This window comes from Vigna unguiculata, chromosome 3, assembly GCF_037176805.1.
Source record: "Vigna unguiculata cultivar grain cowpea cultivar isolate G323 ecotype 2 chromosome 3, ASM3717680v1, whole genome shotgun sequence".
NCBI lineage: Eukaryota > Viridiplantae > Streptophyta > Magnoliopsida > Fabales > Fabaceae > Vigna > Vigna unguiculata.
In genome coordinates, this window is record NC_140794.1 from 18,999,114 (window position 1) to 19,026,014 (window position 26,901).

Below are 26,901 nucleotides of genomic sequence, written 5' to 3' on the forward strand. Positions count from 1 at the left end.
TTCATCAACTCAATTTATCACCTTTGTATTGTCAATCAAACAACATTTCAAAACCTCATCCTACAACCTTCATGCAAATTATGAGGATTTAACCCTCAATTCAATAAGTAAAGTTAATCGCACATCTCAATCATTCAAGAAAATCATGGTATAACCATGCAATTAGTAATTCCAACATGTCTATAACTTAAAATAGTGTAATTAGCTTCCCTTATCTGTTATCCAATTTGAACAACTCTAAACACCAAAACGTCTCTACATCCACATGATGCTCTATCTACACATAGAGTCATACAAATGACTTAAATGACACATGTAACTAAAAGAAAGACTACATTAAAAGGCAAAACATATTAGACCAATAAAAAGGTAGAAAACTAACACGAACGGAGAAACTAATCGATACAAATTAAAGAGCTCGTCGAAGGCAATGATGGAGGCATGGCTAGGACCGTTATAGGGATTTTAGAGCAGTTGATGGAATCATGTCCAAAACCTTCAAAGAGATCTCATATTAGCTTCAAATCGTCAAATATGAACTCTTTTTGTATTTTTGTTTTGTAATGTTTATGTTTGGGTCTTATCGGATCGTTAGTTGTGTTGGGTTTTTTGGTATTTTGGCCCATAATATATAAACTCTTGTGAAACACTTTGTATTCAAATTTGAGTTTTATGAAAAAGTGAGTTTTCTCTCAAGTCTTGATGTTCTCTTTATAACCATAGGTCATTATCTTTTAATCTCTGATTCAAAGTAACGAATCTTTGTCATTTATCTTGGAACCTCCTCCAAGTGGCGTGCATTCCTCTTGTTACGCAAACTCCCAAATCAACATCCTCCAAATTTTCAACCATTCGTTCTAGGGTTCATACCCAATTTCATTCAAGACCCAAATCCACCCCAAATTCGAGATGATCCTACGTCAAGATCACTTCTACGGTCTCGGTTCTTTAATGAGACGATCAAAGAGGAAGAACTCTTAGAGGGGAAAGGGTGTTTAAATCATAGATTGATTAAAAGGAGAGGATTAATTGTGAAGTTACAGTGTGGTGCAAGGAAATTAAGCGATATTGGTTATGTATGAATATTAGGGTTGACATATTGGGGGTTTGGATGAATTGAGTATAATTATGGTTGAACTGTATTGGAATTGTTATTGGTTATAGTTAAAGTTGAATATTGTACCACTGTTATCATGTTCACGTGTGAACTGTGAAAATAGGCAAATAATTGCATTAGGGAACTGTTGGAAGGGTCTTGTAGGTGCTCAAAATTCTAAATTTTTTTTCAGAATGACATGCATCGCTTGGCGGCACGAGGCCTGCCGCCAGGCGCAACGTAGAGATATTTATTTTTGCGTGGCTACAAGGATTACTGATGGTTTTGGGATTCTGGTGTATCAGGTTATTGTTATCTATGGAGTTGGAAGGAGGAGTTGGATAAAATGTCTTTGGTGATGAGATGTGTAAATTAGTAGTATGAATTTCTGTGAATATTATTGGGAAGGGACGACCATGATAATGCAGTAGGTGTTATAATGTAAACAGGAAATAGCTGGACTTAGGCATATTGCAATGTAAGAAGGGAATTGTCTCAATAGAATTGGCTAAGTGCACTTGAGATATATTTATGAGCTTGAGTGTGATGAATCTATTATTGGTGGTTAGTTGGAGATTGAGGTTATATAGAGGGAAAGGTTGAAGTGCAGGTAATATGATTTTGGTGATGGCATACTTGGAATAAAACCACATGAACTTATGCGAGTCTAATATTGGTACAATTGGATGGGTAAATATGAATAGAAAGTGAAACATAGTTAAAAAGATAAACATGTGAGTACTTACAAAATCACTTGGTGGAAATTTCTATGGGCTTTGATGCCTAGGTTTTAGGTTGTAAGTTGTTTGAATGCTTAAAAATTAGTAATGCGCAAGTACTAGTGTAGCGCCAGGCGGTGGTAATTGAACCGTCAGGCAAAAGCTACTAGAGCGCATGGCGCCTAGCAGTGAGGCTCGTCTCGCCAGGCGATACTACAGAAACAATGGCATCAAAGGCGCTTGCCGCCTGGCGATACGTGTCCCCCGTCAGACAGTTTGGAAGCATATCTCGCCTAGCGGCTCAGGAGCAGTGCCAGGCGATATTGTAGAGGCAGAAACTGAGTTTTGCTTGCTTTGGATGTGCGTGGTCTATAAGGCTTTGGTGATATCTCGAAGGCTGGCTTGCTGGTGTTCCTTGAGTTGTGGCTCAGGATAGGGGTTAAGCACGTGGCATTCCTTGAGATGTGGCTCAGAATGGCATCTCATGAGTTGTGGCTTGGGATGACGGATGAACACGAGGAACTCTTGAGTTTTCACTCGGGTTGGCAAGTGTTGCTGGTGTGAGTGTGCGAGTTGTGGATTGTACAGATGGGTCCAAATAGATTGCCCTCCTTAGTAAGTGGCTGGCGAGTTTTGTAGTCTTGGGATGTTACGAACTATGTTCGTATTGGGAACTCTACCTGCGTTACAGAGTATGGTCTGTAGTAGGTTCCCGTACGTGCTCTACAAGTTGTGGCTTGTAGGTGTGGCAGCAAGACATCTTGAGATATTCGTCTAAAGACGTAGACCATGGATGACATGGTGGTGGTTATGTGATATGGAATCAAAGGATGAAATTCCTTTGGTGTGTTTGTATGTATATATGTTTTATATATATGTTTGTTTAACTGCTAGCTCACCCTATCTACTTGTGTTTGACGATGATCGTGTACGCGGTACACGGGAGCAGATGATGGTACAAGTGGATCTGGTGAGGCATAGAGTTGGAGCGTGGGCCAGTTTGGGAAATTTTCTACAGAGTTATTATTTTTATGAATTTTACAGAATTGTAATTTTTGGATTACTTAAACATGGTCCTTTGTAATTGAGTTTATGAAGTGAGATTTTGAGATACTTTAATGTAATAAAGCTTTAAGTTTTCCATACTTTTGGGAAATGAATTTATAATAAATGATGTTTTATCTTTACTTCTTATTTTATTATTATTATTATTTAAATTCGTAATATTTGGATGAGATGTTACAATTTATACTAACTAGACGATAACTCAATGTATCTCTAACATGTTAAAAGCACACAAGGATGTATCTTTTTCTTTTGAATCTCACTTGCTATTTCTTTTTCTCGTTTTGTTCATAAGGCACATGGTCGTTGTAGCTTTTGAAACAATAACATTTGATCTTGCAGATTAAGGTATTAGAGTCTTCAATATGGTATAGAATCTTCAGTGTATACTTTCTCAAAAAAAAAAATATATATTTATGTAATATCTTCACTTGAAACTTTTTATTTCATCTTGAGATCAAAGAATGCTTGATTTATTTGATATTGTTCAGAAATGTATCTTCTAAAGAAAACTTTTCAAATAGATTGTAGAGATATAACATGAACAACAGATAAAGGATACTTATATATGAAAATTTATAGCACTAATGATTTGTTTCTATAATTTAAGATAAGATGATTATTTGTTATAAAGAGTTATAATCATATAAAATCTTATTGATCATTATCTTTTATCAAGTATATTTTAGGAAATATCTTAACATTGTTTTCTCCCACGTTAGATAAATATCTATTAAGGAAAACATTATATTCAGTTTTAATCGAACAAGATCACTGATTGTTTCCTTAAAGGACTTTATGTATATTGAAAGCTTTAATCTCAAATACAAATTATCCATAAAGACTTTTTTAACTTGATTTATAGACATACTGTTAAAACTTATTTAATTTCCTTTATTTATCATCAGAAAACACTCAACAGATAGTAGATGTATAGAATGATAGATGACAGACGATGTCGTCATCTAGTCCTTTCTTATCATCATAATTTTTTAGAGCTTTCGTCTAATGAGGTATTTTGTATCATGGAAAATTATCTTTTGACAATTTTTTTTAACAAACTTTTGATAAAATTTCTATAAATAGAATTAAATAAATAAATATTTTATTTTTTAATCAAAATAAAGTAATAATTATAATATTTTTTTTACTTAAAAAAGTAATTTGTCAAAAGTTTGTCAAATTTTTTTGCTAAACTATCATCTTTTTTTGTATCATTTAGTTTCAATATTTTTTAGAGTTTTGGTTATGTGGATTGTCGTTTTGCATTGTTTTTTCATCATAACTTCGACCATAATGGCATTTTGATGACCACAAAGGTAACACAAATGTCGTTAGTTATAACATGGAGTCAAATCAGCCATAATAATTTTTTTTTTCAAATAAGTATGTTTCATTACCATACATACTTATGTTTATTATAATGGTATTTATTATATTCATGGAGTGTTTTTGTTTAGTGTGAATATGACTTTTTGAATGTCAATGATTTTGATATAAATTTTATTTTTACTATTGTCATTACAGGTAAAAACACTGTTCATAGAATATTCATTTTAAGAATGAACTTAATTTGATATCTTCTAAGTCAAGATTATCTTTCAAGTTTAAAAAAATAACTCTCAATATCTCTATGTTTCATAATAACACTAAGACAAGCTCTTTCCAAAATTTAACTTTATCTTTAACATTTCGAATTTTCACATAATCAATTATATGTCTGAGTTTTTTGAATCAAAACAAAACAAGAGTTGAAAATATATAGTTATTTGGGATGAAATTGAAATATAACCATATCTAGGAATGTGCTTTACAACAAAATATCTGAAAATATTTAATATCAAATTAGAAGAATCTTACGTAAGACATATAATATTCACTCAAACATGATGTGTAAAAGTTATTCCAATTACAATATATTTATTTATCATAATTAAAATTGTTTTTTTTATTAAAGAAAATGTAGGTAAACAAAGTTCATCATGATTTCTAAATTATTGTAAACTGATTTCGTTTTAAATTAATAAGTTTTGTTTAGAACTTATATTTCATTTTCATTCTTAGACGACGTTTATAATTGTTTCAAATATCGTTAGAAGTCTCACATTAATTAAAGATGATGTTAGTTTATAATATATAAATGGAATGTCGATTTTGTGAGGTTAAATTAGACTTAAAACTCCAGTTTTAATATAAGATCCCACTTCTAACAAATACTTTAACTATAACCTCTGTCTCAAATCGATTTAAAGGTTGGAATTCACATTACAACACTAAAACATAGGTGAACATAAAATGAAAGAAGATTAAATTAAGGCATAAATCCTTGATCACACATCTTAAGGGTTACATGATGATAAAAGAATGAAAGCAGAGTAAAAAAGGAGAAAAAGAAAACAAGATATGGAAGGGGGATGATTGATTATCCAGAGTAAATGTGCACACCAATGGCAAGTAGAAAGATGGTGATGAGTCCAAAGAAGATGATGGTGTGGACTAAGATAGAAAGGCCACTAGTTTGCATGCTCCCAAAAGCCACCACTTTGCCCTTCGCTGGAAGCTGAAACAGTAACCCTGGACTTAACAGCACAAACAGCACCACTGATATCACCACTGGACCCCAATCTGCTGCCATCTCAACAACTCTCCCGATCTCACTTTTCAATCAACTCAATCTACCCTTCTTAAATAGGAAACTCAACAATCATTCTCATTTGGCTATTCTACCAAACAAGAAAGGTATCATTTTTTAAAACCAAAAACATAGCATCAATTGCCTTGCAGCTTGATGCAATCTAGAGCATAACTTGTCACCGCATCTTCAATCCCGCGTTGCTTTTCTTTAAGGACAAGTTTTCTTTAAGATTCTTCACACTCTTCATTCTATCGTTGTTTTTTTCATCTTTTCGTTCTTTTAGAGTCTCTATTTTGCTTTTCAATCACCTGCCTGTCACAATTCTCCTATTCCTTTAAATAGTATCAAATTTTTGTTGTTTTTTCATCCGATTTTATATTCTAGTAAAACGTTATTTATTGTCATTTGAAAGATTTCTTTTATTGTTAAAAATGACAAAAAAGATATTCGATGTTAATTTAAGAGAAATAAATTGTGAAATTTTATATATTGAAATTTATATATGCATATTCCATTACCTAACTTAACCGGCCTTTTTTTGTTTTAACATGTGAATTTAAATTTATCGTACGCGTGAAATAAAAAGTGATTTGGTTTATTTTTTACTAAAAAGTAATTGAAAAGTGGTGTAACCTCTTGATTCTTTACGTCTTTATTTACTAATATTAAGGATAGATTACATTTTCTTCAAATAGAAAATAACTATCATTTAGGATTGTGCTTAGCATGTTGCCGAGAGATTTATTAACTACCATGTTTGCCTATTTGAGGGTTGAAAAATTAATCTTAGTTCCTAGCCTACATCCAAGAGTTTTCCAAAAGTAACTTAGGAAATTGGTATCTCTATTAGACATTATTGTTTTAAGCAACCTATGAAGTTTGACCACATCTCTAAAGAATAGTTTTGCTATATTGCTTGCATCATTTACCTTGTGACATGGTATGAAATGAGTCATTTTACTAAAACGATCCACTACCACAAAGATAAAATCAAATCCCCTTTCAGTCTTGAATAGACCAAGGATAAAATTCATGCTAATATCTTCCCAAGGTGATGAAGTAATAGGCAAACAGGAGTATAAACCATGGGCATATATAGTCCTAGACTGAGCTTGTAAACATGCAATGCATCTATAACAATGTCTTTGGATTTCTTTTCTAATGTGGGACCAATAAAATTTTCCCTAAAAAATGGCCCATAAGCCCCCCTGATGTGTTTCTTTCACTGGGACTTTTTTATGAGAAGACTGGAGCACACAAAATTTTCCTTCTAGGAACAAACAACTTGGGAAACATAGAAATCTCCTTGTGCTTTCTTTTGACAATTAGCAAAAATGGAAGAGAACTCAGAGTCTTGTTCATACAAATCATATATGTGATCAAATCTAATAATTTGGGTTCCCAATTTTGAAAACAAGTTGTGCCTTCTAGATAGAGCGTCAACATTACTTTTGTCCTTATTGTATTTTATCATATAAGGAAATTGTTCTAAGAAATCCATCCACTTTGTATGTCTCTTATTCAACTTATGTTTTCACTTCAAATATTTGAGTGACTCATGGTCATTGTGAATAACAAACTCCTTGGACACTAGGTAGTGTTCCTAAGTTTGAATGGCTCTTACTAATGCATACAACTCATAGGTAGGGTAGTTGAGAGAGACACCTTGAAGTTTTTCATTAAAGTAAGCAATCGGGTGACCTCCCTAAAACAACATTGCACTTATGCCTACATTGAATGCATCACACTCTAGCTAAAACGTTCTTGAAAAATCAGGTAATGCTAGAATGGGTGCATTGGTGAGTTTTTCCTTGAGTTGCTTGAATGCAGATTCTTGCTTTTCACCCTAAATAAAAGACACTTCTTTCTTGACCAACTCATTAAGGGGTGAAGCCAAAGTAGACTAGTTAGAAACAAATCTCCTATAAAAGCTTACCAATCCATGAAAGCTCCTAACCTCTCCTTTATTTTTAGGAATAGGTCATTCTTGGATGGTCTTGATTTCCTTGGGGTCGATATGAACCTCATTTTTATTGACAATGAAATCTAAAAAAGACCACATTATTTACACAAAATGTACATTTGTTTACATATCCAAAAAGTTGGTTGTCCCTTAAAGTGGAGAGAACAACTTTCAAGTGTCCTATGTGCTCATGTAAACTTCAAATATACACCAAAATATCATTAAAGTGAACTACTACAAATCTACCTATGCAATCCCTAAGAACATGATTGATGAGCCTCATGAATGTGCTAGGTGTATTAGTAAGGCCAAAAGGCATCACCAACAACTCATATAATCCAAACTTGGTCTTAAAAGCAATTTTATACTCATCACCCTCTTTAATTCTTATTTGGTGATAACCACTCGTTAGATCAATTTTAGAAAATATAATGGACCCATGCAACTTATCACATCAAGTTTAGGAATTGGATGCCTATATTTAATGGTAACATTATTGATGGCTCTAAAGTCACAACACATTCTCCACTTGCCATCTTTCTAAGATACTAATAAGATAGACAAAACATAAGGGCTAAGACTCTTTTGGACCTAACCCTTCTCTAGAAAATCTTGAACTTGAGATTTTATTTCCTTAGTCTTTTATGGGTTAGTCCTATAAGCTGGTTTATTTGGTAAGCCAACCCTAGGCACAAGGTTTATTTATGCTTTATTCCCCTAAAAGGTGGAAGTTCTTTTGGGCCTTCCTAGATCTTCAAAAGCTTTTCCAATTCAGGAGATAACTTCTTAGGCTCTAAAGAAGTGGCAGTGCATGTGAGTGTTCCTTTACACAGAAGGAGGTATTGAGGTTGTTCAACTAGGAGAACTCTTTTTAAGAGTTTATTGGTCAAAATGTCCTCCTTTTGAATGACCTCAAGTAAAGGAACACCACACTTTCCAACCTCTTATTCATCTTTAGTTAGGTTTTAGAGAGTTTGAGGGCTTTTTTTATCCTTTTTTCTCTCCTCATCTCTCTCTTTCTCTTTTTCAATCGAACTTTATCCTCAAACACTTGTGGATGTGCTAAATGATGAAGCACAAACTTCTTTTCCTTGTGAGTGAAGGTAATCTCGTTGGTGAGACCATTGTGCATTGTTTTCTTATCAAATTGTCATGACCTACCCAATACAATAGAGCATGCTTCCATTGATACTATGTCACATAAACCACTGTCTTCATATTTTCCAAAGGAGAAATTTTCCTTCACTTGTTGATTTATAGTCAAATCCCACTTCATTAAGCCAATGAAGTTTATAAGGTTTTGGATGAGGCAAGACTATCAATGCTAATTTATCAACCAACCTAGTCCTGCTATAATTACAACACGATCTACTATCCGAAATGAGAGAACAAGTGTTTTCTAAAATTTTGCATCTTGTATGGAAAACATTCTCTTGTTATGTTAGTGCCTGTGGACTAAGCTGATTTTTAATGACTATTTTCATCATAAGAAGATCCCCAGCACAAGGGAAAGATTTTCAATATAAGATTCATTGGACTTTTCACTCCTACTCTCACTCTCATTTTGTTCATCTTGGCTACTATAGATATCAACACTCATAAGAATCATGGTTTTCTTGGTGGGGCATTGAGATGTTATGTGACCTCTACCAAGACACTTGAAACATTTTATTCCATTAGTGCGAGTGTGTGTAGTTATCCCTTTCCCTTGTCTTTTCTGTTTCTTTCTCTTCATAACTCTTAGAGGGTTCTTCATTAGTTTGCTTACCCTCCCTTTTCAAATCCTTCTTGACATAAGAACTATAGTGATTATTTCTAAAAAAAAAATTCTCAAAATTTTTTGTTCTACGTTAATACAAAGTTATACCAAGTCATTTAAATCTTGGTAGGGCAACAACTCCATTCTATCTTTTATTTCAAGAATTAGGCCACTAAGGAATCTTGAAATTGTAGTGTCCTCATGCTATCTAATCCTACCTCTTATCATGTACAACTCCTTTTCTTTTGTCTATATTCCTCAACTCTCATGTTGTTTTGATGGAGTCTTTGGAGCTTATCTATAAGCTCCTTATGGTAGGAGGGAATGTGTCTCCTCCTAAGGGAACTCTTAAGGTCATATTAGACTTGACGAGGACTGTTGATTCTCCTCTCCATTTTTAGGGTTGTCCACCAATACATTGCATTACCTTGAAAACTTAGGGTTGTTAAGGTCATTTTCCTCTCCTTAATGACTTGGAGGCAAGCAAAATGTTGCTCCATCTTCATTTCCCAATCTAGATAGGTTTCTACATCATCTTTTCCATAGAAGTGAGAGAGGTCTACTCTAATGGTTTTTGGTTCACCATATGCCTTTATCAGGCCCCTTAGCTCGTACTAAATATTGAATTCTGATAACTCAACAGACCATGACGACATTCTTCCGGCTAGGTCCAACTTCTGTAATATCTTTTGTATTGGATAGTCGATTTTAACTACTATAGTGTGGCTTTGGATGTAAAGCCTCAACGTCTTTGTCATTGTGATAAGAAATAATGCCACTTTCTCCACCATCTGGTACTTGGTTTATGAATCTTGAAGAGTTATAATGATCACGGAGTATGCAAGATTCTGCTAGTTATCAGTTTCTTGAATAAGGGTTGCATTGATGACATATTCAGTGGCTACTATATAGAGCAATAAGGGTCGAGTTGTATCCGGCTTTCGTAGAATTAGTGAAGACATCAAAATTTGCCTGATCTACTCAAATCTGCTTTGGCACTGGTTGTCACAAAGAAACCTAGCGAATTTTGTCAATAATTTTATCATCGACCGAATCTGGTCTACTAACCTTGGGAGGAAATATGAGATGGTTGTTAACCTTCCAATAAGACGATGCACTTCCTTCACATTCGTTGTAAATCTCATGTCGATTACGACTTGAAATTTTTTTCAGGATTTGCTTTTATTCCTTTATGCGTCAGCATGCCTCCGTTGACTCTGAATACACACTTTTTTTATAAAGTTGTAGGTTATATGCTCGTAAAGTCGAGAATGCATTAGATAAGTCTTGTGCATGCTAGAGGGAGTTGGAGGACGTCACCACCATGTCATCCACGTTCACAATAATGCTCTTGTCGATGAAGTGCTTGAATACCTTGTCCATAAGTCGCTAGTATGTTACTCAAATGTTCTTGAGGCCGAAGTGCATGACCTCGTAATAATAGTTTGTCTCCACCATGATGAAAGTGATCTTCAGCTTATCTCCCTCAGCCATGGGAATCTGATTATATATCGAGTAGGCTTCCAAAATGCTCAACATGTTATCGCCGACAACTCCATCTACTAGTTACTAGGTAACAGGTAGGTGTCCTTTAAGCAAGCCTTGTTGAGGTCCATGTAATCTACACACATCTACCACTTCTCATTGGCCTTCTTCACCAACACAACATTGGCCAACATGTTCTGTAACGTTGTAGTAGCTTCTCAACCTCGACCTTAGCAGCCAACCTTCTTTTCTTTCCTAATGATAGTCTCTCCTCAAGCTAGGTTGGACCAAAGCTTGAAATGGTGACTATGATGGATGGTTAATTCGTGGAAGATTGGTGTTGACAGAAAATGACTCTCTATTTTGGTGATTTAATGGTGGGATGAAGGTTGTTTGTGGAGCTCTAAGAGAGGTTAGGCAAATTCTAGAGAAAAGGGTGCTAAAGGGATCTCTTGAGATGCTCTAACAAGTGACTAAGAGAAGAAGTATGCCTCAAAAATAATGTTGGCAGCATAACATTATTATTCTCAAAGTGAGAAATACATGGGGGAGACACCTCTATTTATATAGTAAGGTGTCTCCAAAATGGTTTAAAACCCTAGAATGTTAGCATGCACCGAATCCTTAAAAATGTTATCTTGGTGAAGGAGATTTTGACATGTGTCAATCATCACTCTCACAAAACATACCACTCATGTGTTTTCATGTGAAAAGCTACTTTATGAAAAGACTCTCCAATAGGATAATGACACATGGCCACTACCTATGTAAGAGAACTCTCCTTTAAAGAGCTTGTCATATGGCACATGTGGGATGTTCTTCCTAAGATAGCTTGATTGAACATCAAAGAGTTACTTAAGTAGATGCATATGATGCTCCCTACTAAAGTAAGATTGTTTTTTTAAAAACCCTACACTACTTGGCGCTTAATACAAGGCCTAGAAGAAACCTACACTACTTTGCCCTTAATACCTACACCCAGAATATGGGCTCGTCATATGGGGTCATAACTTCCTCTAGCAATTATGACTTCTTAGGTGTCTTTTAATAGAGTATATCTATTGAACTGCCTTGGTCCACTAAGATCTTTTCAACAGCGAAGTTCTCAATCTCCACTATGATGACATGGGGTCATCTTGCTTAGGATCAACACCTTGGAAATTAGCATTCATGAAGGTTATAAGAGGCATACTCTTCCTCCTGAAGGTCTTGGACACTAAGTTAACAAACTACACCGCTCTATGGTGCCGCTTCTTGGCAGATGCCGATGAGCCTTCTCTAGCAAACCCTTTAAATATTGTGTTGAAAGTGCTCCTTAGCGGGGGTTTGACACCCAAACACCTCTCCTCACATTGAGTTGACTCTTCCTTCTTTTCTTACTTATCTCGTTCTTTGCGACCTTCCCTCTTATCGTCGTACCTCCGGTGGTCGACACACGATCTTCCCTCATTGTTGCGCCTTACGAACCATATGAGAGCTTGGATGAGTTCCTCAATCTTATCTTTAAGGGCGGAACATTCATCTTATGTATGATCGTAATTACGGTGGTACTTGCAATGTTACTTGATGTCGGCATTTGACAATGTCTAAGATTTTCTAGGTGGTGGCATAAGGTACAATTGCAGTGCCTCTTCCAACACATGAGATCTTGCAGCATTCAAAGATGTGTATCGTGAAAATTGTAGAGGCTTAAGCTCCCTCTAACAGAACCCACCCTTTTTAACTAAATGTCAATAAGCTCATTCCTTTTTAGTTGGCATGGTCTTGACTTTGATATTGGTTTTGTACTCCCTCATCTCATTCAACCGCATAAATTTGGTCACTCGTTGTCTCAAATCGTCCATACTCGGGGCTGATGTCATGTACAGGTCATCCGTAAAAGGTCCTAACCTTAGCGCCCTAATCATGTAGTGTAAAATCACCTCAGGGTTCAGGTTCCTGATCTTCAAGGCCATCTTGCTATACCTATTGATAAATTTTTGTAGAAACTCCCATTTCTTCTGCCACACATTGGAAAGTGTTAAGGAGGTGATTGTGCCAACTAGTAGTGAACTGCGTCGCAAATGATGTCATCAAGGTGTCAAAGCAGTCTATGAAATACAGGGGTAGGCGAGTAAACCATTCCAGAACGACCCCTTGTAGAGTAGTAGGAAAAGCCCTTCACATAACAACAACATGCTCGTCTAGATCAGTGCTATCATCATATCGACCCAATGTAAGAGCCTTCCACTACTTAGGTAGTGGAGTATCCATGATGTCGTTAACTAAAAGGGTTTCAACTTCCTCCTACCGTGAAAAGATGTTTGTTTCTACTCCAGTTTGGGGGTAGTATTGTAACCACTCTCCTCTTCAGCCACAGTGCGAAGACGAGATGCAGTCTTTTGCACTAATCTGTGTTCTCGGGGATTTCCTTCTTCCCTTTCTTGGTTACCCTTCAATCTCTACCTTCCTTCTTAGCCTATCATTCTCTTGCCTTAGGGCATCCACCTCTTCAGCACTTCACTTCTTGAATTATACATTTCATTTCACTTCATCTATGCTTCCAATATTACGATTATGTTAGCTGAGGAGGGTCCTGATTCTACTTCCTTTTCTCCAACCATCTTGCTCTTAGTAGACACCATATAATATTCTTCTTCAAGAGTAAATATTTGCCACACAGTGGACACCAATTATTCTTACAAAGTTGAATATGCTCCGCAAAGACTGTCACTCCAAGCACTCCTAACTCCAACTTCACACTCTCAAGTTGTGCCTGCAAAAGATACGTCAACACTCAAGTTAGCCAGGTGTGTAAAATAGTATTAAATGTTGCAAAGAATGAATGTATTTAATTTATCTATGACACTGTACTATTTATACCATATATCTATAAGTTTTTTACCTCGATAAATCTTATCCACATGACCTAATTACCATGATTAATTTTATCTAATACACTTTAACTTTTATCTTAATCATATTTTACTAACATTGATAACTTATACTTAGGTCGAGTACATCTCAAATGTAAATGATACAAAGAAAGTGGTGTGAAACCAAACTTTTTATGTAGAGGTCTTTAAGATGATGTTAGAGATTATTATTATGAATATAATGTGTACTAATTAACATATTATTATTAAAAAGTGTATATACGGTCAATGGCATACTTTCAAAAATAATTTGGGTATTAAAATTTTATTTATAAGAATATAAAAATTTGAGGATCAAATATAATAAATTATAAAAAAAATTATAATAAAGTAAAAATAAGGTTTATATGAGCTTTATTCATTTATAAAAGTATTTAAAAAGAATGTCATGACCGACCTTTTCCATAAATTTAATTTAGTATATCCAATTATACTTTTATTGGCTTTGCGGAGCGGGAACATGAGCATCACGCCAAAGTATGCTAATCAGACCAGAGGTTTTAATTGTTAGCAATTTTCAAAGGTTTCAATTGGCTTTCGATGAAGGAATCTAGACTTTTTAATTTATGAATCAGATTCGATCACTGAAATTAAATTTAATAATGTATAACAAAAGATACTTCCTTGGTTTACCATCATACTTTTCCTAAGGCTTACTCTGTTCCAGATAATGTACCGAAGAATGGCGCGTCGTAGTCTAAACTGCATACAGTATAATTCTTGCCTAAATTTTATTAATGTTATTTTCACACCCAAAATCTTTTTTCACTTGAAAGACTATTTTATATTTTCATTTTTCCTTTTTTCATAAATATAAAATTTATATTTTTAAGATTATTTTATCCTTAAAATAAGTTGTCAAGTAACTCTATAATATAAAAAAAAAATCATTTTCCAAATTTTACCTCCTTGTATCATAATGGTGATACAGAAGGAACAGTTTTTGTTAGACAGCACTACTTTGCTGCAGTTTTTGTTCATTTATTTGGTTTCTATTTAGTTTCCAATCATAACAAAAATTCTGTCAAAGCAAACGCATTCACGTTTAGCAAGTTTGAACGTTCAGCTATATATGCAATTGAATAAAATAAAAATTTCTAACATTCATTAAGAGGAAAACTGAATACAGGCACAACAACCCACCAAATTAGGTAACAAAGAACAAAAAATGGTAAAATATAGACCCACAAGAATAACAAAACATGGAGAACAATGAAATAAAGAACAGAAACATTGAACTATCCGAATACCCCAACAAAAATAATATGATTAAGGTGCAAAATAAACTAGCCGAGGTACAAGTGGATCTTAATAGCCAACAAAAACACACATATGAAGCCAAAGTAGAGGAGGGAGTGAATGAGTACGGAAGCACCACTTGTTTGAAAGTTCCCAAACTCCACGTACCTTCCCCTCCCAGGCACCTGAAACAGCAACCCCGGAGTTAAGAGCACGAAGAGCACCAACGACACAAACACTGGACCCCAATCCGACATCTTTTCCAACTATAGTACTGTTTGGAAAATCAAATGTGTGCTTTGAGTGGAACACAGAATGGTGAATAGCGTTGTGGGGGCTTCATGGAAGGAGATTGTTGTACGTATATAAATGCAACGTTGGAAGTGAACGAGAAGTGGTTGTGGGGGAGGAGTTTTGGAGGATTACGTTAGTGTGGATTCACTGCCACCTTGCATGTGATATATATGCTTTGATATTGGAGTTGGATTAAGAATAACTTGCTTCGCATGCATGCTAATTACCATTGGGGATTCAACTTCCACCGATTATGTGGTTCGGAAGCAAGGAATTAGAGGCTCTAATGGATTCAGGTCGCACGTGTCCTACAATTATCTCATTCATTCAAATACCTTATGCTGACCTTGCTAAAATTGCCATGCAATGTGTAAAGATGAATATCACCACACTGTTGATTGCTGCTGTAATTCACTATAAAAAATGCTTTTATGTTTTGGATTTTTTTAGTACAAAAAAGTGGAGACTTTAGTATAGTTTGTTTGTCTTTTATAAGCCAATAAAAATAAAATAAAAAACTTACAACTACTCGGCCATCCTGACTTCACATGTTCATTTTAAGAAATTTATAATGTAATAAATAAAAGCATAGGTACCAGATCGAACAAATTTAAGTATTTGTGAAGGAAACATGGTTTTTCCGTATTCAGTACAGCAGTGGAGTTTAAGGTTGTGTAAATGTGTAGTAATCCCCGAGACGTAGGAATGCTTTGTTGGAACGTTCTTGCTTTCTCTCTGCCACCTTCCACTCTTTCCTTTTCAAAGCCCACATATGACACTTAACGGAAGATCTTAACTTTTATAAACGGGGCTTCTTCTTGCACCCCAATAGTTTTCCTGTACTTCCAATAAGTTTTTTAATTCCTATTTCATCTTTCACATTAAAAATAAAAGTAATTTTTCACTCTCTTCTATTTAATACTATAGTTCGTCTATGCATCCCAATATTCAATTTGATTTATATGGATAATAATGCGGATCAGTCCGACCCAATTTAGTCCGTCCTGTATTTTGACCTGCAATGTTTGGACCGGATTGGTCCACCTCACAGAACAGATTCGGGTTCAAAAATCTGACCTGCCTCGACCCGCAGTCTGGCCCGCGGCCCGCTGAACTGGTGTGTTGCACTGTCGTCGCATTCTAAATAAAAAATTTCAAGTTCACTGAACGGAAAAGAAATCATGCAATAGTAGTATCAATTCAGCGTATGAGATATTGACAGAGGAGATGAGCGAGGCCGCACTTCAATCCACAGAGGTCTGATTCGACGGTGGCGGAAGCACCTGCCTTGGTTCGTTCATTGTGGTACATAGCGTCCAATTTGGTCACTATAGTAAAATAAGAAAAAACGTTGCAAGAAATTATAATGGAAATAAAGATGATAGATGTTTTATGTAGTTTATGATTTTGATTACGATTGTTTTATATTATTGTTAAAATAAGAGAGAAAGAATTGAGAAAATTTCAAGGAGAGAAATATATTTTATGAGTATTGAGTGTTTAAAATTGATGTGGAATGTAAGAAGACACTTTTATGTTATTTTTGTTGTAATTGTGTTAGACTTTTTTTAACATTAAAGAGAAAAAAACACTGTTATTTTTCAATAAGAAAATGTATTTTAACGTCTTATAGTTAATATAAAATGATATCATCATTATTTAAAGAAGTGATAAGTTATTTTTATTGTTTTCATTAAAATATATTGGATAAAGTGGTCATTATGCTCTCAAATATCTTTCATGTCATTATCTATAATGATCAAAGGAATATTTCTGTCATAACCATTGATACAATTGTCCTTGTTAACAAACATATTTTCAATAAAAATAATAATAGTTACTCGTCATTTTACATTAATCAAAATATCTCTTTTATATCAACAAAATTTTTTCACATATTTTAATATGTGTAAATATGGAAATAAAATGATAAGACAAGATAACAGTTGTACCACCTACTTAACAGAAAGATTAAACAAGAGAAATTCAGTATATATATATATATATATATATATATATATATATATATATATATATATATATATATATATTCGATAGACTAACAAAATATAATAATGACTCAATTAAAAATACTTAAATTTATTATGCACTTGAATTAATTAAGGAAAAAAATTGTTAATTGTACAAATTTACAACTATTTATGTTTATACAGTTTTAATTTTTCTTTTGCTAAATATTACAATGTTTTATAGCCGAATGTTTTCGGAATACGTAGCAAATTTAATTATTATATAAAATTAAAATTATACAAAATTGTATGTAAATTATTTTCTTGTATTTTATTAATTTTTTGTTACTATCAATTTATTACTCTTTCCATGAAATTACTATAAGCAAACTTTTAAATAGTGATGAATTTTAGTGACCAATAATTATTAGTAATTATAGTGACCAATTTAGATATCAATTTACAAAATTAAAAGTTATTGGTTACTAAAATAATGACTATTATGAATAAAAAATTATAGTTGATCTTTAAAATTAACTATCATGATTTTAGCTACAAAAGAAAATTACTTACTAAAAATTAGCTACTTAGATTTTATCTACCAAAATAAGTTAGTATCTAAATTAGTCTCTAATTTATTATTGACCTATTTAGTAACTAATTATTATTTTTTATTTATAATAGTGACTATTTTAATAATCAATAATTTTTTATTTTGTAAATTGGTATCTAAATTAGTCACTATAGTGGTGAATTATTTTTTGTTTCTAAAATTATTTTTTAATTAAGGATTTATTTGTAGTGATTAATTTCCAGTTTTGATTATAATTTGTAGTTAAAGTAAATTACTATCTTTTTTAAAGTAAAAAAAGTATATTTCTGAATTTCTATTGTTTATTTTTACATCTTTATTGACGTTATAGTTGTATTTATTTTTCTATAAATTTTAAATTATATCATAATAATAATAATTATTGTTGTTGTTATGTATACATTTTTAGCGAAAAAAATTTGAATAAAATTAATATAAAGCTATTTGTTTTGTGTTGAAAAATTTTAAGTTTGAATACAGAGTTTATAATCTTTTTATAAGAAGAATATGTAATTCTGTGAAATATTCTTTATAAAAACAAAGAAGTAGAATGATAAGTTTTAATATAATTTTTTTAATATTTTAGTTTTATGGAAAATGATATATTAGTTATTTTATTAAATAACTATACAAATTATATGTGAAATTGTAATTTTATATTTTAAAATATTTATATACTTATTTTTGGTTTTGCACTCTTTCTCATCTTCTTTATTCATGATGACTATAATGATCCTATAAATGAATTACGTGGGAGTGAGAATAATATTGGAGATGGAGAGGAATAAAGGGTATAATTCGGAAAAAACACTTTTCTATGATTAAATAATTATATATTATAAAGTATTTAGATTAAATTTTGTAGTGAAAATGGGTTCACAGGAATTTTATTTTGCACATTTTTATTTAAATAATTTTAAAGAACATATTTTGAATTATAATTCATATTTGATAAATATTTTTATTGGGATCACGATATGGACCAATCTATTTTGGTTTATCATGTATTCGGTTCTCAAAAAGTGGGTTGAGCAAGTCTGTCCCGTATGAAAAATGCAGGTTAATTTTTTTGGTTCGTTCCACATAATATTTGACTCACGGTTCACATGAGAAATTATTTATTTTGTATTTTTTTCACTAAGGTGTAGGATTTTAATAACCTTATTTTTATTTAATTAAATTAGTAAAAATAAAAAATTCTATAAGTCTTTCTTAAAAAAAAAGGTAATATTCAAATTTTATAATTCCTAATTTTTAAGTACAAGTATGTTGAAAATTAAAATGACTTTGATTTAGATTAAAGCAAAAAAAGAAACGCGAACAATAGAGTTGTTTTTGAATGGACTAGAGAAAAAACTCTAATGCAAGTAGACTATAACCACCAAATTTTTTGAATGAGCAACTTGCTTATAATCACCAATTTTTTTTGAAGATTTAAGTTAATGTGGGCTATGTGGGTCAATGCAGATCAGCCCATCATTGGTCCAAGCAGAGTACGGGTTAAGCAAAACTTTAAAATAACATTATTTTCACATCCATAATTGCATTAAGGGAAATTTATTTACATTAAGATAATTTATTTGCAATTATCCTTCGATCTTAACTTTGTATACGATTCTTGAAACTAAAATTTATTTACAAAATTAGTTGTACAATTACTATTTCATATGATTGGTTTTACAATTACTTGTATAATAAACATATCTTCACTTATGGAAATTAGGTCCATGTTTAGATAAAAAGAAAATGCTTAATAAATTAGGTAATCGTTTTTGTTGAGACATGTTCAACAAAAACTTTTGAAAAATATTTGTAAATTATTTTATATTTGATATTTCTAACCCAATAGAGCTTTGAGATTAATTATAATGGATAAGTTCGATTTAAATTGATGTATTTGATTCATAATATATATTCAGTATAAATTTATAATTTGTTTATCCTTCTTGTACTTTTTATATAGTTTTATTCTATAATTTTACTTGGGACACTATAGTATAATGTTGTAAGTCCCAAATTAGTGTTATAGATTAATCTTGATAAATTTCGTCATGGATGTTTTTATATAACTTTTTTTAAAAGATATTAATATAGTTTAGTTATGCATATCGTGTTTTTTTATTATACATTTAAATCTTTCATCCAGCTTACTTAAAATACTATAGAACATTATTCTCTAAAAAATAAGTGTAAATACAGAAAATTAAAACCAGAAGAACAACTACAATTAAAAGTGAAACTGTAAACTTTTTTATAACTTTTTGTATAAAACTTTAAATGAGTTGATTTTTGAATCTAACCTAGGTTTTAATATCCATGAAATCCATTCTTGAACTCAGAATTTGCAAATTGTGGTTTAACTCAGAATTTGCAAATTGTGTAGATCCAGTTACAAAATAAAAATTGACAGAATATATACTTGGAAAAGATGTTCTTAAAATAAGGAGTTAGAAATTTGAGATTGATGGTTTTATTCTATCATTTTACTTATATAACTTTTTTGAAATAGCAAAGATATGAATATCTTTTACCAAGTACATATTTATATAGCCGAAATGTATAGATGAATATGAAAAGCGGTTTAATAAATTATCAGAGGTATTCCATTTAATAGTAATTTCTCATTAATAAAATTGTATATACATCAAAACTCTAAAAATAATATTGATACACGTCATTTAGATAGAAAGCACATAAGATGTTTTGGTGGTACTCTTAAGATCAACATACATGTGCAAAAATGTTATCTAAAACTTATATTATAAATAAAAGATCATCGAGTATACAAATGAATTTTTGTATTATTCATTTCATGGTTGACCATGACCTACGATGTCACCAAACACATTATACAATAAACTAAATGAAGAGAGTGGTGTGCGATCCAAAAAGTGGATAGTCATATCCGATGACATGGCGGAACTCTACGCATAGATTTTAGTTTAATTTGGTTATGGCCGTTGATGCAATTTAAAAAGCCTACCTACCATACCACCACAAGTGGTAGACTTTTCTTGCTAAGCTACCAAGGTTGACTCAGAAGTTAGAAACACACAAAAAGTTGGAAAAACGTAACAGTGATAGAATAATTTAATAGCATGAAACATAGCAGTGAATGAACGAAGAAATGAGTGGAATATGGGGTCAGAGATGGTCTTCCAAAACATGCTACCAAACTGATGAATATGCTTCCAACTACCCTACTCAGAATCCATCCTTGCGTGCATATATAAAATGCTAACTCCTCCAACATCTTCAAACACAACTTCAGCAACCAAGCAGTGCTTCATTTGGTTCCAAATTCCCTCGTCAACATCCCCTCTTCATTAAGTTGTATTTAAGAAAAGTGAGATGGTGAGTGTATCTGAGATCCGTCAGGCTCAAAGGGCAGAAGGTCCAGCAACCATCCTTGCTATTGGAACTGTAACCCCACCAAATTGTGTTGATCAGAGCACTTATCCCGATTACTATTTCAGAATTACAAATAGTGAACACATGACCGACCTCAAAGAGAAATTTCAACGCATGTGTAAGTTCATAATACCATCTAGCAATATTCACTTCACATAACCCTTGTTGATTCAATCTAATTAGCATTCATTGGTTCACAATATTACAGGTGACAAGTCCATGATCAAGAAGAGATATATGCATCTCACCGAGGACATCTTGAAGGAGAATCCTAACATGTGTGCTTACATGGCACCTTCTTTGGATGCTAGACAAGACATAGTGGTGGTAGAGGTACCAAAGCTAGGGAAAGAGGCTGCAGTGAAGGCCATAAAGGAGTGGGGACAACCAAAGTCCAAGATTACACATTTGATCTTTTGTACCACTAGTGGCGTCGACATGCCTGGTGCTGATTACCAACTCACCAAACTCTTGGGACTTCGCCCCTCTGTGAAGAGGTACATGATGTACCAACAAGGGTGTTTTGCAGGAGGCACGGTTCTTCGATTGGCCAAGGATTTGGCTGAGAACAACAAAGGTGCACGTGTGCTTGTCGTGTGTTCTGAGATTACTGCAGTCACGTTTCGTGGCCCAAGTGAAACCCACCTAGACAGTCTTGTGGGACAAGCATTGTTTGGAGATGGAGCAGCTGCAGTGATTGTTGGATCTGACCCCATTCCACAAATTGAAAAGCCATTTTTTGAGCTAGTTTGGACTGCACAAACCATTGCTCCAAATAGTGATGGAGCCATTGATGGCCATCTTCGTGAAGTTGGACTAACGTTTCACCTCCTTAAGGATGTTCCTGGGATTGTCTCGAAGAACATTGGGAAGGCACTTTCTGAGGCCTTCAACCCATTGAACATCTCTGATTACAACTCCATCTTTTGGATTGCACACCCTGGTGGACCTGCAATTCTGGACCAAGTTGAGCAAAAGTTGGGTCTGAAAGCTGATAAGATGAAGGCCACTAGAGATGTGCTTAGTGAGTATGGGAACATGTCAAGCGCATGTGTTCTTTTCATCTTGGATGAGATGAGGAGGAAATCAGTTGAAAATGGACTTAAAACCACAGGTGAAGGACTTGAATGGGGTGTCTTGTTTGGTTTTGGACCTGGACTTACTATTGAAACTGTTGTTCTCCATAGTGTCACAATATAGCACCCTGTCAACTCCATTGTTTTATTTTCATTATTTTTATGTACCAATTTTCAATCTTGTTGTTTCCTAGAATAACTTATTATTTACCATTATAGTCTATTATTATGGTGTAAAAACAACCTACCAACTAATATATTCACTAGAATAATCTATTAATAATCGATTATTTTAAATAAAAATTAAACCACTTAATCCAACATTGTAATCTTTTATTGATTCATTTTAATTTTTACATATAAACTCAAAAATACTCCTTCAAACATACAAAAACATATTTCGTTGGTTTTCTTTTAATTATTACATCTCAGACTTAAAATGTTGTTAAATTTATCAAAATGATACCTTTATACTCCAAAACAATGTACCTAATGTATAAGAATATAGGTAATTACAACACATTATAAGAATTTTAAGAAAATAATGTTGAGGTTAGAAAAATATAATTTGTTAGTATTGAAGTGTAAAAGTGGAGTTTAATATAGTTTGTGCACATCATAAACAAGTAATAATAGAGTATAAAAAAGTAATTGACATACTTAAACACTGTTGTAGAAGTTATAAGGACCATATTCATATATGTTACTTTGAGGGAATGAAAGTAAAATAACTTTAAAAGGAAAATTAGATGCTATAGAAAGAGTTGTTACGAAATATCTCAAATGTAAAGCAAAACAATGTTGAATCAAAACTCAATGAAAAATGAAAAGTATTTGGTTGTTTTGTGTATTTGTTGTGTGTGCGATGATCGTATGACGTATGTGTTATACGGGAGCAGTTGATAATGCAGATGATTCTAGCAAGAAGTAGATCGTTGATAGGATGGGATGAACTCGGGAGTTTATTATAATTTGTTTAGTTGTTTTAAACCAAATATTAAAGACGATGTATTTTTTTTCTATTGTTCATTGACATTTTAAATTTTTTACACAGTTACGTTTGAATTACGATATTAATAAATTAAATTATGAGTTTTCCTAGGTACATTTTGAAAAATTATCTATTTCCACTAAAAGTTTACGTTTTTATAACTCATTGTGACATCCTAAAATTTGGGGTGTTACACACACATCCTAGTACTGCCTGGCAGATTTGCCTACTTTTTCCATGCTTTTTAATGTGTGCATAAATATAATGTCATAATATGATTTTGTATACTTAGTCATAGAGTTTCTTTATCTTAAGACATTTCACAAATCAAGCAACCATTTCACAATTTTTAAGCCATTCTAGAATCAAATATTGAAATTGTTTTGTTGTTATGAAGTGGTCTTGTTGAGAGCTTTGTGGTCCATTTTGTAAAGAAAAATAGCACTAATATTTTCATATGTATTTGTTCTAGAATTATACAATTTAGTTTGTGTGATGAATTTGACAAATTAGTTTATTTCTCTTATGTTTCTAATCTTCTTGGTATGTAGTTAGTTATATTTTGTTGCCATGTTTGAATGTTTCTTTGTAATATCCAAGGAACTTAAATAATTAATTACATAATTATTTAATAAATGCGGGTAATGAAAGTCTTTGTGACATTAATTATTAGTCTTTATAATGTGGAAAAGTACTAGCTCAATTGGTCAAGAGTACTTGATTATGTTGAGAGGACTTAAGTTCGAGTTTTGTGTATGCCAAATTGTGTGTTAATTTAATTTCTTGTTAATTTAGTAATATATTTTACCTTGGTGCGTGATATTAAATTTCTAAAGGTGTAGGAATTATCATGAAATATGAATTGGTTAAATTGGTTGTGCATTGACTTTGTAATTGAGTGGTGATGTATTCAAACCTTGCTAAGAACAAATTAAACTTTATTTTTGCCAAAATTTCTTTTGGCATGAATATGAAAGCGCAGAGAAACCCTAACTACAAGAAGGGCAACCTAGTGGGCTGGGAATGCAGCCAATAATGGTCTTTGAATGGCCATTAGCACCCAATTCAAAGCCATTTTTGTTTTATTATCATTAACAAGCATTAAGGCTTAGTTAATGATCTAATTAAGGTGGGTTTTTGGAGAAGAAAGACAGAGAACGTGAAGGAGCAAAGAGCAAACGAATTGGCAATGGGGAAAGGGAGTTTTGAAGGAGGTTTGAGGGAAAATCCAAAGCATCAAGTGCATTCGAGAGAAGACAAAGGTTGGACTATGGGTGGCACAAGAGAAGTCCTCATTCCTTCAAGTTGAGCAAGAATTATCCAAGTAAGGGGAGTTGTTTTCGTATGTTTTATTTGTGTATAATATATTGTGCCTTGTTATGACCAAAATTGCATGACACCTCATCTTTTCGCGCTACATTTGTTAGTTTCTGGGGTTTTACCTAGAAATCGCCTGACGTTGATGAATGCTCGCCAGGCGACTTATCTATTTCTGCGCAATTTTTTGGGTTCTGCTTTGAACCGCCTGGCGACGATGAACTACCGCCAGGCTGCGCAACGCTGTCCGCAACTGTTTTGTGTTGTTTAATGCATGAGTCCTTGCGACTTCTGGAATTTGTGGTTGGATATTGTATGTGGCGATGAATGTTATCAATTGAATGAAATTGGACTATATAATAAATCGTTTGGGCATGGGCAAGTAGGTGATCAAAGGATTATGAGAGGGGCTGAAAGAGGACAATTAGGAAATTGATTCCAGCGTCTAATTGTTATTTAATCTTGGCATTATTTATGCATTTTTATTTCTGGGATTATGTATGAATTCGACCTAGTGTGTGGCGAGACGAGGTGGCGGAGGAGCAAGGGATTTTCGCACAACGAAAGAATTAGGAATTTTCCCAGAATCTGATACGCCGCCTAGCGGCGCATGATTTGCCGTCAGGCGATAACTGGAATTTTCCAGCTTAGCAGTTTGACAGTACTGGAAATCGTGATTTGGGGATTGGTCCGTGATGTGAAATTTGGAGGGACAAGAATATTGTGCTTAAGTCTTAATAAATTGGAATACATAAATGGAAAATGTATCTGGTCAATATGGTCATAGTAGGGGTATGTGAGAGTCAATATGGATATGGACTCTAAAATAGAATGAAGGATAATGGTAATTGGGATTGTAGGAACTAGGAAGATATGATTTCAGTGGGTTATAGACTTAGAGACATTGGATAATTTTAATGTGGCAAGTTAAGGAATTCACCATAAATTGTGTAGCTTAATTGGAAGGTAATTGAGTGAAAAGTTTTGGTATCATTGCAGTGCAATAGAAGTAGGCTGTCTGATTTTAAGGTACATGATTGGTAGTCTTTTTCATAAGCTTGATTGAGTTATTATGCAATAATAGAGTACTTGGTAAAATCTTAGGCCTTGAATAGAGGAAATGGGGGAATTGTGAATTTTAGGCACTTGAAACATATGTGGGTGGCAGGTTACCAAGAATTCGACTTGAGGATTGAGATTATGTTAATAACTTAAGAGGTCTATTGAAAGTGTAGGATAATCTGTTTAGGTGCTAAAAACCAGCAGAATCTCGCTACTGGTGTGGCGCTTGGCGGCTTACGAATGTCCGCCAAGCGATAAAACTAACAGGGGTGTCCCTGTAACTCGTGGCACCTAGCGGTGAGGTGTGACCCGCCAGGCGATAGACCCTAAGACAGTGGGTCTGATTGAGGCCTGGCGCCTAACAACGAGGATGTCCTGTCAAGCAGTCTGCGTAGGATATTTGCTTGGCGTTGCTTAGGCAGCGCCATAAAGTGCTGCAACTAGGAACTTTTCTTATTTTCGTTATCATGTTGTGATGTGAGACTTGGATCAGGAGATGATGTGCCATGAACAGGTAGGTTCATGGATGGTGGTGAACACGTGATGATATGAGCGGGGAGGTTCATATCCTGATACTCTCGTGTGGGGATACGAGTGGGTAGGTTCGTATGTTCCGTGCTCACACTTGAGAGATGTTGTGAGTGAGGAGGTTCATAGTTGGTGGATCACGTGTGTTGGACTATGGGCGGGGAGGTCCGTAGAGTTGGAATACGAGCGTGGAGGTTCGTAGAGGAAGGACTACGAGCGGGGAGGTTCGTAGAAGCAGGACCACGATCGGGCAGGTTCGTGGGAGCATCATATGTCCTAAGTCCATTATCAATTATTTGTGTGAATTGAAGGTTGAAAAGCCTTGAGGTATTAAGGTCTTGGCCAGGAACTAACTAGAATAATATAATTGGGTGTATTTTGATTTTATTAACGAGTGTGTTAATTATTTATGAGCTCATCCTTTTTGTTTGTGTTTGGCGATGATCGTGTGCCTTATCACATGGGAGCAGATGATATTCCAGGTGATGTTGTTGACGCATAGCGACAAAGAGAAGGCTAGCTTGGGACTCATGAGAAGGGATTTATTTCTGTTTGGTTTAAACTAGTGTTTGTTTTGGAACTTGTAATACAATTATGAACTAGTTTATTTAATTTTCAGCGTGATGAATAATTTTTAAATTTTCCCACGTTTGGGAATAATAAAATTATGATGTTTGATTTTTAATTATTATTTATTTATTTTAATTAAGTAATTTCTAGTAGGGACATTACATCTGTTCTTACTAGGATTTGGAGCATTCACCTTCTGATAGGTGGCAAGATC

The 26,901-nt window shown here is 33.6% G+C and overlaps 3 protein-coding genes across 3 annotated transcripts; 1 reads left to right on the plus strand and 2 right to left on the minus strand.

Moving 5' to 3' along the window:
* Positions 1-5,097: 5,097 nt before the first annotated feature.
* On the minus strand, positions 5,098-5,553 carry LOC114177245 (uncharacterized). The gene has a single exon (XM_028062519.2). The coding sequence runs from the start codon at positions 5,513-5,515 to the stop codon at positions 5,303-5,305; it is 213 nt and encodes a 70-aa protein (XP_027918320.1). The 5' UTR covers positions 5,516-5,553; the 3' UTR covers positions 5,098-5,302.
* A 9,167-nt stretch (positions 5,554-14,720) lies between these two features.
* Positions 14,721-15,301, minus strand: LOC114177246 (uncharacterized). The gene has a single exon (XM_028062520.2). The coding sequence runs from the start codon at positions 15,131-15,133 to the stop codon at positions 14,924-14,926; it is 210 nt and encodes a 69-aa protein (XP_027918321.1). The 5' UTR covers positions 15,134-15,301; the 3' UTR covers positions 14,721-14,923.
* Positions 15,302-20,908: 5,607 nt separating this feature from the next.
* LOC114175142 (chalcone synthase 17-like) lies at positions 20,909-22,442 on the plus strand. Its single transcript, XM_028059911.2, has 2 exons — positions 20,909-21,261; positions 21,352-22,442. The coding sequence occupies exons 1-2, from the start codon at positions 21,084-21,086 to the stop codon at positions 22,341-22,343; spliced, it is 1,170 nt and encodes a 389-aa protein (XP_027915712.2). The 5' UTR covers positions 20,909-21,083; the 3' UTR covers positions 22,344-22,442.
* The last annotated feature ends 4,459 nt before the right edge of the window (positions 22,443-26,901 follow it).